Source organism: Ambystoma mexicanum, chromosome 10, assembly GCF_040938575.1.
Source record: "Ambystoma mexicanum isolate Mex_15411 chromosome 10, UKY_AmexF1_1, whole genome shotgun sequence".
In the NCBI taxonomy this organism is placed as follows: Eukaryota; Metazoa; Chordata; class Amphibia; order Caudata; family Ambystomatidae; genus Ambystoma; species Ambystoma mexicanum.
Window position 1 is genome coordinate 9,559,950 of NC_090932.1, and position 13,901 is coordinate 9,573,850.

Below are 13,901 nucleotides of genomic sequence, written 5' to 3' on the forward strand. Positions count from 1 at the left end.
TCAATTTCTGAACTTATAGGCATGTGCCAATAGAATTCCATGATAATTATTTGAATCTGTTGACACAATCTTGAGTGTGCAGGGGACGCAAGTGTTCCACAGCCCGTGGACACCATTTTCATTTCTAAAAGGGACTTGGCCCCAGAAAGCCCTGATATTTGGAAACAAACTGTAAACTCTTGCTGGCGAAGCTCAGGAGTGTACTGTGCACTGGAGTCCAGCCTTGTCCCGTGCTAAAAACATGGGGAAGGGAGACCCCAGCCATACCATCCCATCTTATAATTTGGTGAACACTTCTTTCTTTTCTTGAGAACATTATCCCATACTATTTTGTAATTTAGCTGTAAAGATTGGCAATATTTTTTTTTTGATGGTTGTAGCTTGCTCCTATCTTAGATTTAGGTTAGGCATTTTTCTCATGCATAATACTGTTAATAAACGCCCTTGAACTGTGATCACTTGTGTCTGTCTTTACCGTTGCCACCATGGTTTCCTTACAGACGCCATTAGGTGAATAAGAAGTTGCAAGGGAGAGGCAGAGACAAATGCTATATAAAGAATTTGCTAGAAGATAAGGATTGCATTGGAACTCTGGGTTGATACAGAAACTGGAGATAGGAAAGACTGGTTTCATAGTTACAGACTATCTTTAGCACAGCCAGTATCACAGGAGCAACTGTCAAGTTGGCATCGCACATCACCCTACAAAATGGAAAGGAAAACTTTCAAGACTTGCACAGGATAGTACAGGGTGAGTCCACAAAGCGTGTGAAGAGTTGAATTGGGTCACTAATGACAAGCCCAAGGGATTTTTGGAGCAAAAAGCAGAGGCAGTAGAACCAAACTAAAACACCCAACAAGGAAGAGAATTGTGGGCTGAAGAGGAAGGTCAAAAGGACTGGATGCTAAATTGGAGGGTTCACTGGATCACGTTCCCCAAGTGGATGGTAGGCGCAGTACCACAAGTTTGGAAATATCAAAAAGAAACCCAGCAAAAAGGTGGAATCCCTTTGCTCCAGGAACAGAGGACAAAGAGGCATTCCTCTGTGCAGGAAGCACAGAGCTGGCACTGCAGTCCCCTGGTCGGAAGAGTCTTGTGGAAGAGCAAGGGCCAGAGAGCATTAGCCTACCCTCATTTACTAAGGGTGCAGCACCATGACCTTTTAAGCCGAGCCCTGCACTATTGAGCTCATTTTTATTAAATTAAACTTGATGTTTGCAATCTCGAAAAAATTACCCTTTAATCTTTCAAGGAGGGGGGTCCTCAGCTGCCTCCAGTAGAGGCGGATCCCCTAAAATTATGGGAAGGTCACCAAGATAATGCCTCCCACTGGTGTATGCAACTTCTTTCACAGAGTGTTTAGTCTTGGGTGACGCGGTCTCCATGTGACCAAAACCATATTTGTTTTCATCACCCAATTCCCAGATCAGATTTTGATTCTGCCCACACAACGGCACAGTATTCCTGGAAGAAGGCCCGATACCGGAGGACGAGAAACTATCTGGATCAGAGAGTGCAGGTTGCCAAGGAATGGCACTCCTAAACGCTTGGCTAGATCTCATGCAGCGAGGGTTCTGTAGATGTCCAGAACACAGAATTACTATATTAGTACGAATGACCTTATGTCAATTTCAGCAAATCTACCCATCCATTACCAAGGTAAGCTAGAAGGTGAAGTCATATGGGTAACGTACGGAATGTTACTGTCTACCTACTTGCTGGCTGCAGCAGGTAAAATCATCTAAAGTTATTTTACAAACCTGGAAACTTCACATCTGGCACTTTCGACATACGTGGCAAGCACTTCTGCTTCCAAATGAGCACCTGATATGTTCAAGATGTACTGAGAGCCCATCCGATTCCATCACCAGTGCTCGAACCCAGGTCCCTGATGCCAGACTTCTTTCTCAGCATTCCTCACATAGCTTTGCCTTCAATGGAAGCCCCATTTATTGTCGCATGGTAGTTGGAATTCTACCCTTTCATGAAACGGCTGTTGACGTTCACAGGTTGGTGAAACATTGGTTTCGTTGCTGTGGAACCATCATATCTTTGGTTATATAAGAAGATTTCCCCGTTCACTTTGCTCTTCCCCTTTCCTTATAAACGGTTCTGCATTTGCAGTAGTGACGCCTGCAATCATATCTGCTCTTATCCTGAATTCTCCACTGTGGGAGTAACTAAAAGGCCGCCTTCTTGCGGGTGATGCATTTGCTATGGCTACTGGAACTTTCATCCCAGTTTTATAACATTCTCTTCCCCAGGTTTCCTCTGTAGACTGATTTCTGGGCTGACCCTCAAGAGGGTGGGAGGGGAGGTGGGGGCGGTTAGGATGTTTGGCTGCCTGACACTAGTAAGGACGTGCAAAGCATAATTAAATGCATTATAAGCTCAGGTGATTTACAGACAGTGTACTCACCCAATGTTACGTTTGAGTGTTGAATCTGGACAAGACACAAGTTTAAGGAAACCTGCAATGGATTTTTGCATTCACAAAGCACCCCTAGAGAAGCTAATGCAAGAGGTGTGTGAAAGGCAGAAGCTACCCGACTCCGACCCAGGGGGTAGCTATCTGGGGTAGGACAACCCTCAGGGAGGCAGAGAAGACTTGTTAGTTCAAGGCAAGCCTTTCCCCGTTTCTCTAGCCTCTGGTAACACCCACTTGTCTCCCTATTCCTGTATGGCATATTGTAGTATGGTGTAGAACCTCCAGTCATGACCAATCACCAAGTGTATTTACGTTCCCCTTTGCTTGATAACACAGACGAGGAAGAGGACTGGAATAATTAAGAGCACTAGAACCGGAAAGCAAACAATAGTCTAGTTATTGGAAAAATGGAACAGATTCCAGGACATTTAAAAACAGCAAACTTGGAGAGAAAGATACTCTTCTCCCGACGTTGGCGGGACACCAAACGAGAGCAGGCTGCAGTGCATAGGAGCTGCCCTCAGGGATGCCTGGAAGCAGAAGGTTCGCCACGCTTGTGCCATGGAAAGCAGGTGCTGTTAGATGAAGGAGGCGGCAAAGTGGGAACCAGAGAGCAGAGGGACGCCCTCTCAGCCAGCAAGCAAGCCACTGCAAGAACAGTGAGACACAAAAGGACACCCAAACAGCTGACAGAAACCGGTGAGACCAGAGAGCAAGGTTGGGACGCTGGGCGCTTCATGGCGGATGCTGCATACCGTTGATGAACCTGGTAAGCTCAAACAAGGGAGCTGGGGCACCGGGCGATTGAGCAAAGACGAATGAAGAGGTGGGTCAAGGACCCAATATATAAAAGAGAAGGTGATTACTGATGAGAAGTGCCAGTCTGGGACCCGCACCCAAACAATGAACCAATTAAGAAAGTCCTGGCATACAGCGTGTCGGGACCCGCACCCACTCAAGATTTCTTAACTTGAAAAAGGAGGAAAGCTGTTCCCCAAATGTGTGGAATCTAGGGGAAGGGAGACTCCCATTCCTTTTGCAGGGGAAATATGAACTGTGGTAAAGTCAGGAAAGCACATACCTCTTTAGATTGTGGAATGGTGTAACCCAATAGGAGATCAACAGATAATTTGTATATCTTGAGTTGATGAAATGCGTAAAACCAGAGGAAACTCAGGGGAAGAGTCATCCTCTTGATATGGTAGAGCATGGTAATGTGAAAGGGAAGAACATTGAAAACAGAGAAATCCAGAGGAAGGGAAGAATCCCGCTAACAGGTAGAACATTGTTGGTATCTTTCACACTTTGGAAAGGAGCTGCAGGTGTTCACCTAAAAGACATGTTCCCCCTTCACGTTTTAGTGAGTTTACTTTGTGAAGATCAGGTTAGGATTTTGGACACACGATGGAGAACTTGTTGTTTTGGACATTCCGACAAAGACCTTCCTTAGTTTTGTTCATGCAGGGAAACCCCTCCTAGAGTTGGGGAATTTCCCCAACCCACTCTTTGATTTTTATCAATAACAGTCTTCAACAATCACCATAATGCCACTGTGTCAGAATCTTACTCTGCATCGTTTACAGGTGTCACAACACAAGAAATACCATACATTTGATCATGTCATTGTTATAATCCAGGGCCGATTACATTACTCCTTGACGAAAAGGGATGGACCACTTAAAAAAAGTTTGGCCGTCCTTACACCAAGTACTTCATTAAAATTATTCATAATTCAACAATCAAATTAACACTCAAAAGTGTGTTCTTTCAGTAACTATTAAATGGCTAAATAAACGGTAATTAGGCATGAATAAGGCATGTTCACTAGTATGTACTAACCAAAGTCGATGTGCTCATCCAGCTCCCAGACAAAGTCGGGTACAATCCACTTGTACTCGCTGAGGTCCGGAAGCATATCCCGCCACTGGTCATATGTCTACAAGAGAAGAGAACAACAAACATTAAAACAAAGGGAAAAGCTTCCAAACAGGCAGGTAGCACAGGGAGGAACAGAGGAAGCATGTAGTAAGTTAGAGAATGGAAATTACACAAAGACATTGACAGCAAAACGTGATGAACACTCCATCAACAGGGAACTAAAGACTTTCCATTTTAGCAGGCCTTGCACGCGGAGCCAAACTGCATGCTGTGAAGAGCAGTCACTAGCAAATAAGAACACATTACTCACCACAGTAGGTCTGCAACAATTCCTGTATGCATTCCTTATCAAGAGAAGATGGGGAACCCTCTCAGCCGGGGTGTGAGGCCTACCAGAGAGAAATCCAGAGCCAGTCTTACCCGAGGACGACAGTGGCAGTTGAGAGGACCCCAATTCCTGTTCCCAGCCCTAGAGATAATGGGTGTATCCGCCACTTTTACTCCCTTAAAAACAAAAAAGGCCAATACTCAAAAAATAAAAATGGGGATAAAAAAATACTCCCAACAAAAAATGGGAAACGGACACGTATGGCTTGGTGCTCCTGCTTTCACCCACACAGCTCCATGGATATGCTTGGAACAGTAGCGCACATACTACCACAGGAGGACACTACCTGCCTGATTGGAAGAACTAAACCTGCATCTTTTTAATGTATATGAATAACCAGGTGCAAAGAAATAATGATTACAAAAACATTTCAATTTTCCAGTTAAAACATTGTTACTTGCTTATAAAAAAAAAATACTCCGAATTGGACTTGCAGGTTTACTCCCTAAAAAATAATTTGACTCCCAACTTTAACAAATAGGGAGTAAAAAGTCTTATCTGTAGCACTGCCTGTTCCCACTCCCCCTCTCACCGAAGTGCCAGTATATTTCTTTGGCAAGTACTGAATTGCATCACCGAACGCCTGTGAACCAAAACGCTTGTAGAGTGTTCTCTTCCAATTTCAGAAATATGGAGAAACCAGAAAATGAACTACTGAAAAGCGATAAAAAGCTGCAGCAACTGTTGCACCGTCCGGTGAAGCTCCTGAAGGTGGCCATTCCCCAAAACGCAGAATAAATGGACACATCCCAGTAGGCAATGGGACCAGGAGATACACTGCAAGTTGAACAAAGTTCATATCAGGTAAAAGATGCACGCAGAGGACTCTGCTGCTCTCAGAGCGCTCGGCCAACAATACAGAATACACATTTTATGAACAACTTTCGTCATCAGTGACTAACAGTATAGGTGATGAATACTACATGGTCATTGGTTCACTGCAATGTTACAGAATGGACCATACGTGTTCAATGCAGCTTGATTGGCTGATGCTGGGCTGTTGCTACTCGCAGCACGTGGGTCAGCTGGGCTCATCTGGGAGGGATGAAGGTCAGAGGCGCCGGGCACGATCAGCTAACTAATCTATTTGTTCTGACAACATAGAAAGAAGGCTAGAAACAACTAATCACTTTAGACTCTGGCATTTAGTGAAGGTGCTATAAAGTTCAGCTATATATCCAGCTTACACTTTGCCCTCAAGGAACAGTAAAACATAGTCCCTTAATCCCAGTGCCCGCCACAAAAGGGTTTGATCTCCCTTGTGCACCCTCTTCTTAAGAAATCCTCTGCCGACCCCTCCTGCCCGGCTAACTATTGCCCAATCTCCATCACTCCCTTCCTGGTCAAGCTCCTATAGAAACTGGCCATCTCCCAGCATCTCCCAGCTTAATCTCCACACTGAATCTGTTGGCTGTCTTCATGACCATCAGTCTGGCTTCAGAGCTGCCAGAAGCACGGAAACTGCTCTCCTGAACATCTGTGAAGACCTGCTCTCAAACCTTGACTCTTACACCCCTTGCGTCCTCATCTTGCTTGACCTCTCTTCTGCCTTTGACATGGTCAACCATCTCAGTGATAACCTGGGTATTTCCTTACTGCTGCGGGTTAGGTGTGCATTATAAATAAACAAACTGTATCCGTTTGCAACAATTTGGGCCTCAGAGAGAAAAGGACTGGTGCGGCGCAGACAATGAAGGAGGTGGTGGGGGTGGCAGGGCTGGCTATGCGCGGCGCTGGACGATGAGAGAGAATTCTTTAGAAAGCATTATGCGGCCTAGTAAAAAAAGATGCAGTTTGAGGTGGCACAAAATGGAGTCTGTATGTGTCATCCCATGGCTTCTTTGCGCTGTCGTCAGGAGAAAGACAAGGGGACGTCTCCCTGTGATGGGATGAGCAATAGATCCCTTCATGCAGAATGTACAATGGGGGGCAAAAAGACCCTTCCTCCCTTACACTCCTAACAAGACTAGGGGAGATAGACTATCCCTGTAGCTACCAGTGTCTTGTTAGCTACGCAGGAGGAACAGAGACTGGACCAGGAGCTCCTACGCGGCAGAGCAGCCAGCCACGCACTGCACAGACTTAGTCAAGGGACATACACCCCTAGTGAGACTACATTTACCTTGAGTGGAGCAGCCACAAGCCCCTTAGCAAGACCCTGGGCAATAAATAAATAATGCATGTTGCCATTCCCCACTCATTCAAATGCCGAGAAAAGGGTTGGGGAATAGCCCGCCATTTTAAACATTCCTGGCCTGCAACTCTTCCAAAGGAGAGGGGTGGAGACAGGCCCAATTGGATGGGGAATGACTGCCAATTAGAGGACAGGCAGGGGTATAGACATGCTCCCAGGAAAACTAAAGGTTGTATTGGTCAGGTAAGGTCATATTAGGGGGAGTAGATGGAGTGAGGTTGCAGATCAGGAGACCAGCAGATGGTAGAACGGTGCAGAGAACTGTGGAGGCAGTTCTTGGAGCAGGTGAGGTGTTGATTAGTGAGTGCAAGTGGCACGGTGTTGTAACTGTGCATGAAAGAGCAACGAGTGGTTGTGAGTGAGTCAAAGGAGGGTATCCAAGTAGGAGGTGAGTAGAGTTGCAGTAGTAGTGGGTCGGAAGGAGTAGCAGTAGGGTGGATGGAGTAACATCAGGCTGCAAGACATGGGAAGTAGAGTGAGAAGCAGGAGGCGTTGGGAGGCGAGTAGTGAGGGATGAACATCAGATATTGAGAGGGAAAGGAAGGAGTTGGCATGACAGAAGAGAGACCGAGTCGGCAGAGTGTCTGGCAGGCACATTCCAATCCCCTATAGAATTACTAACCGCTGGCTAGAGTAGGGACAGTTTAGAAAGTCCCTGTGGAGAGAGTTATGTGGCGGGTCAGAAGAAAGACGGAGACTCTGATAAACTATTTCACTTTGTGATTTATTAAAGAAAAGGAAAAAGACCTAGCTTTCCCTATTCTACAAGGCTTCCATACCAAACAACTGGCTAGGGTGCTCGGCAGTCGGAGATAACAGAAACTGTCCACCGTCCAAAACTAACTCTACTAATATAACAACTACTAACGACAGGAGAATTGACTCCCTTCTCCTGGTGTGTGTTTTGCCTCTCGCAACTTTTTTTTTCTTTAATCTTCAGGCAGTCTCTGGTCACAATTTTCATTAGTTCATACAGTTTATATACGACTTGATTTGGTTTAACTTTCTAAGAGGATTATCCTTGTGGGGTCTATTACTTTCCTCTTGATTCTTTCTAAGAAGATTTGTTCTCTCTTCCTGGGATAAACCGATCCAACATGTTCAAGTTTCTCCTTCTGTCTAATTTCCTTGGGCTTTATTCCTAGAAGACTGGCTATTCCAGTATTGATTCTTATTCACATCTTAAGGTTCCACTATTTGGATTTCTTTATTTTGACTGCGACAAGTAAGCTTGTCTCATAACGATCATCATTCACTCTTCTTGGTTCAAGTATCACAGTCTCTTTACTTTGACGAGTAGGATTAGTCCCATAACGATTCTCACTTCCCCTCTGGTTCTCCCGTTCTCCCAGTTACCCGGGATTTCTAGAGGCAACATCACTGGGGCTTCTTGTGGCTTGCGGTTCATTTTCTCTATTGTCAGGTTTCTCTCTTACTGCTTTAAGGCTTTCTTTCTCATGCCACTGTCAAGGATGGTCATAAGGTACTTCCCGTATCGTTCTGTTGCGTACTTTTGTCTTCAGGATGGTTTTGACGTTAGTTGGGGGACTCCTGGTCCACCAGTCTTTCGTGGTCACGCCACCACCTTTGATGTCTCTCTCTCTCGTCATTCATGGATGTTTGGGTCCTTCTCTATTGCTGTTGCTTGGCCTCCTCATCTCAGTGGAATGGGATATTCCATTTAAAGAGATATTTACGGCTTTTGAATGACAATAGCAGATGCTGGTTTATTCCTCATACATGGTTCCACAGGAAATGTTCTCAGAAGTAATATTGAGAGGGTTTTTAGGGAGTTCATCTGAACATGTGAGTCTGTGTCCCCAAAGGGGGAGTATCTCCCTATGCGGTCTTACTTGCCTATACCCCTAGGGAGGGTATTGCGGAGCGGATACCCTCCCTAGCCTCGCAAGCAGGGGGATGAGGGGAGGGACTTGGGCAGAAAGAACAAACTCCTGCAATTCGTCACAGTATGTATAGAAAAGCTGAATGTCCTTTAGGGTCCTAATCTTCAAAGGAAGTTAGAACCAAGAAAGTATGGATTCAATTTTCAGTATTTACGAACATGGGGTTGAGAGACACCTGGGTTACGGAGGTGGAGTTTTACTTGACATGAGAGAGCGGGACGACCATAGGGACCATTAAGAGATTGATAAAAACCTTTAAACTGTCTTGACGGCTTGCACTATTTGAGCCATCTGTGACACTTGCATGCATCATTATTGAAAAAAATATATATGTATCACTAGTGACGTTTCAGTGAGCAGCAAAAGCCTCTAAAACAAGAAAGTAGAAAGTGTGTAAAGATGAGAAGGCAGGGATGAAGACAATTAAAATCCTTTATTCAGGTGGAAGACAAATAAAAAAAAAATGAATTCAGTTTTCTTCGGTATGGATGGGTCTTCAAATTCCTCCTTTCAATCTTCATAGGCCCAGAGCCTCTCTGGTGTGACTCTCTCTCTCCCTCAGGTCGAATGTTCTGAAAGAGCGTGGAAAAAAAAAAAAAACACACACACACCGTCCTTTGTCAGTTTCACTCTTATATGGGGAAAAAATAGTAATCAACCAATCAGAGGCATCTATGTTGTCACGTCTATAAATATTCCCCGAAGCCCCGCCCCCTTTCTCTTTGGTCAAGGGTTGCGCTCTGCTACATTCTCCCATGTCCCTCACGTCTGGTGCTGACTGTTGCTGGGGAAAACTTCAGGTGAGTGTAGTAAGTAACAGGCCCGGGGAGCGGGTATTATTGCTGCCTCATGGTTGGGGACCGTGCTATCCAACCAACCCCAAGTCCGTGTGGCCATATTGGGTGTGTTATGTTTCATATCGGTTTCATCCGACACATTGTCTAAGTGTGACCCGCGGTCGAATTCCGTACCACGGGCGCCGTTTGCTTCCTTGCCAAGTTCGGACACGCTGTCAATTTCCGAACCGCGGACGCCTTTCCTTTCTGAGTCGCGGCCAGGTTTGCTCGTCTGGCGATCCCGTTCAAGCATCTCGCGGCCGTGGCCGCATTCGGGTATTGACTCGTGACCGCTCTCTCCAACCGGCTAGCGGTTGTTGCGAGCTAGAGGTTCTTCCTCTTCACAAACCCTCCCCGAAGAATCGAGCTGGTCGGGACGAACAACACTTCTGGACAGATAGTCTGGGACCACTTGGAAGGCAGCGGGCTTATGAACGGTTTTGAAACAAAACGCTTGTAGGGTCAAGAACCACAGCAGAACACGCTGATTTGAATCTTTTTGAACTGCTAGCCACTATAAGGGTGCGTGGTCCGTAAAAACTGTGAATGTTCGCCCCAGTAGATAATATCTCAAAGTCTCCACTGCCCATTTGATGGCTAGACACTCTCTCGATTGTAGAATAAGTCTCCTCATGTCTCAGGAGTTTTCGGCTTATGAAACCAACGGGATATAAGTCCTCCTCAGTGCCCTGGGAAAGTACTGTTCCTAGACCGGAACCTGAGGCATCTGTTTGTAAAAAGAACTGCTCTTTAAAGTTGGGACATCCGAGGACTGGTAACAGCGAAAGTGCTTGTTTCAATTGTTGAAAAGCTTGGAGCGCTTTAGGATCGGAGTGAATATCCCGTTTGTAGGATGATTTCAAGGCTTCTGTCAAGGGCGTTGCTATTGATGAAAACATGGGAATAAACCTCCGGTAATAGCCTACGAACCCTAGAAAGGCACGTATCCGTTTGCGATTGTTTGGTACAGGAAGTTTTTGGATGGCATCCACTTTGTCCAACTGTGGTCTAATTTTTCCTCCCCCTACCAGGTACCCCAGATACCTAGTTCGTTGGGCCCCTATAGTTGTTTTCTTGGGATTGATTTTCAACCCTGCCACATCGAGGTCTGTTATTACTTTCTGGAGGTGTAAGAGATGGTTGTTCCAACAAGTGCTATATACAATTATATCATCCAAGTAGGCTGAACAATATTCACCATGTGGTGCTAACATTTGATTCATAAGGGATTGGAACGTAGCCGGCGCTCCATGCAGTCCAAACGGCAAGACAATGAACTGGTACAACCCTGATGGTGTTGAAAAGGCTGTTTTGACTTTGTCCTCTGGTTTTAAAGGAATCTGCCAGTAACCCTTGGTAAGGTCTATTGTAGTCAGATAATGTGCAGCGCCCAGCTTTTTCAATAACTCGTCTACACGGGGCATAGGGTAGGCTTGGTATGTTGATATGCCATTCAATTTTCTGTAGTCCATACAAAACCGAGTGGATCCGTCCGGTTTTGGAACTAGAACGATTGGGGATGACCAGTGACTTGTGGATCGTTCAATGACTCCCATTTTCAACATTTCGTCCACCTCCTTCTGGACTGCCTCCCTTTTGCTTTCGGGTAACCTATATGGTCGTACCCTCACGAACTGGTTTGGGAGGGTCTCTATTTTATGTTCTATAAGGTGGGTTTTTCCAGGTACAAAGGAAAATACATTTTCTACCGGGGTAAGTAACTCCAGCAGTTCTTTCTTTTCCTTTTCTGTCAATTCAGACCCCCATTGAACTGACTGAAGGGCTGTTTGTTTGTGCATATTACTGGCCTGCGTCACCATCATGGTTTCGACGTCAATAGGGTTGTCCGAGCCTTCTTTCCACTCTTAACAGATTTATGTGGTAGTTTTTTGATTTCTCCTTTCTGTCCGGTTGTTCGATCAGGTAGTTCACTGGGCCCAAGACGTCTAAAACTTTATAATTTAATTTTTATTAGATATACGTATAGCACATGGCTTTGTATAACTTTTGATTTACAGACAACTTTAAAACAACATTATCAATAATTATTACAAAACATTCAAGATAAGCATTTAAAAATCTCAACGATCTGAATATAAAATCTAACAATAAAATAGATCAAGTTGATATCATCACCTTGTAAGAATTCATGCCACAGTTGTGGAAAATCCAACATATTAACAGCATTGTTAAATGATTTAAAACATTGCAAACGCAAGTAAATCAAACTTTCACATGCAATTAAAAGATGAAACAATGTTTCTTCCAATAGATTGCCACATAATTTACAGTATTTGTGGTTATATTCAATATTATTCAACCAGCTCTTGCGGGATAGAGCCACAGATCTATTAAATTTCAGGAGAAGATACACCCGAAATGTTCGTGGGCTCGGATATGCTAACAAATATTTCGGGGTAGTTTTACGAACTCTTCTATATTGGCAGTAATCTGTAGCAGATGTCAACAAATCAAGATGGTTCATGTTTTGGTGAAAAGCAGATACAGCAAGTTTCTTTTTGAGCCACAGTTTGATGTTCACGGCTACGCATGGATTGTCATCTTCATATAGCCACTGCTTATAGAAACCTTTTAAGATACCAATGATTCCGATTGGATTAGAGGCATCTAAAGATAAAAAAGCGTGTATGTAAAGAACAATTATTGTGTCAGGAGAAGCAGTGATCAAACGATGGTATAGCATCACGCATTGAGTGAGATAAACATTCCATATGCCCTAGATGTCAAACTCAAGGTAAATATATTCGACACTTATAGTTTTAGGAAGTCGAAACAAACGCCTCAATAGTTTGGCTTCAAAGCGAATGAGTGCAATTTTAAATTTGTGACCCCAAATCGCGTTTGCATATGATAATATTGCTGTGACTTTCGATTTGTATATTGATATGACTACAGCTGCACTGTAACCATTGTTCCTACTAATAAATGCACTTATAACATTAGTAGAAGACTCACATTTCATTTTGACCTCCGCCAATTGCAAGTCCCACTTCAACTTGTCATCAATGACAATCCCTAGATATTTATAAGCAGATACTTGTTCCAATCGAGCATTGAATATGGACCAATGTAGTTGCTTCGGCTTCAACTTTTTTGTAAAGACCATGATCTTACTTTTTTGGTTGCTAATAATGAGACCATTGTTGGTCGCATATATAGCTAACGCATTCAACATATGTTGAAGCCCCACTGGAGTGTAGCCCAAAAGTAAAAGATTGTCTGCATATGCAAGCCAACCCACTGTCACGTTCCTAATTTTGATAGGATTGGCAGCATAGATATTAAAGGAGACAATCATATCGGCGAGATAAAGATTGAAAAGTGTAGCAGCAATCATACAACCCTGTTTTACACCTCGTCTGGAAGGCATAGATTTTGATAAATTTACCCAGGGCATTAAGACGAACACTGACTGATGTATCTGCATGTAGCAGCATCAACATGCGAAGCAAACCACTTTATAAGGTCCTCTCCATTGGGCCAACATTTTGTTGTAGGATGTAGGTAACACCACCAACACCTTGTTCCCCTTTTTAAAAGATCTTACTCTGGAGTTGCAGTATTTCTCCTGGGTTAGCTGGGCTTTACCCAGATTATCTTGTGCCAGGTCCCTTAATTTGAAGACATAATCGGTAAGTGGCATTTCCTCTTCCTGGTCTACCCACTCACTCCTTGCTATGTCTAACACTGTTCTGGGTTTGTGTCCAAATAACAGTTCGAACAGAGAAAACCCTGTGGAGGATTGAGGAGTGTCTGTGAGCACCATGAGTACCCATGGTAGAACTATATCCCAATTTGCACCTGTTGGTTCAGTGATCTTCTTTAACATATGTTTAATAGTTGTGTTATATCTCTCTACAAGACCATCTGTTTGAGGATGGTATACCGACGTTCTGAGTTGCCGTATTTTCAGTTGTTTACATACGGCCTGCATGACTCCAGAGACGAAATTCCTTCCCTGGTCAGTGACGATTTCCGCCGGTAACCCAAACCGGGCAAAGAAAGGTACCAAGACGTTGCATACATTAGTTGCACTGATGCCTCTCATTGGGAAGGCATCGGGGTACCTCGTGGCATAGTCTACAATGACTAGGATGTATTTGTGGCCGTGACTGTTAGGTTCCAGAGGTCCCACGATATCAATCCCCAATCCTATAGAAAGGTTCCTTTATCAACGGCATACGTTGTAACGGGGCCTTAGGAGGTGGCCTGGGATTGGTCTTCTGACATACTGCACATTCTTCACAATAC

General features: G+C 44.3%; 1 protein-coding gene across 5 annotated transcripts in view; it reads right to left on the reverse strand.

Annotated features, from left to right (window-relative positions):
* Nucleotides 1-13,901, reverse strand: part of OPA1 (OPA1 mitochondrial dynamin like GTPase) — a 1,475,337-nt gene that overhangs the window by 1,249,889 nt on the left and 211,547 nt on the right. For all 5 annotated transcript variants that reach the window (XM_069617417.1, XM_069617415.1, XM_069617414.1 and 2 more), the window contains exon 3: nt 4,269-4,365. In XM_069617417.1, the coding sequence (XP_069473518.1) occupies nt 4,269-4,365 (97 nt within the window). The remainder of the gene's footprint in view (nt 1-4,268; nt 4,366-13,901) is intronic.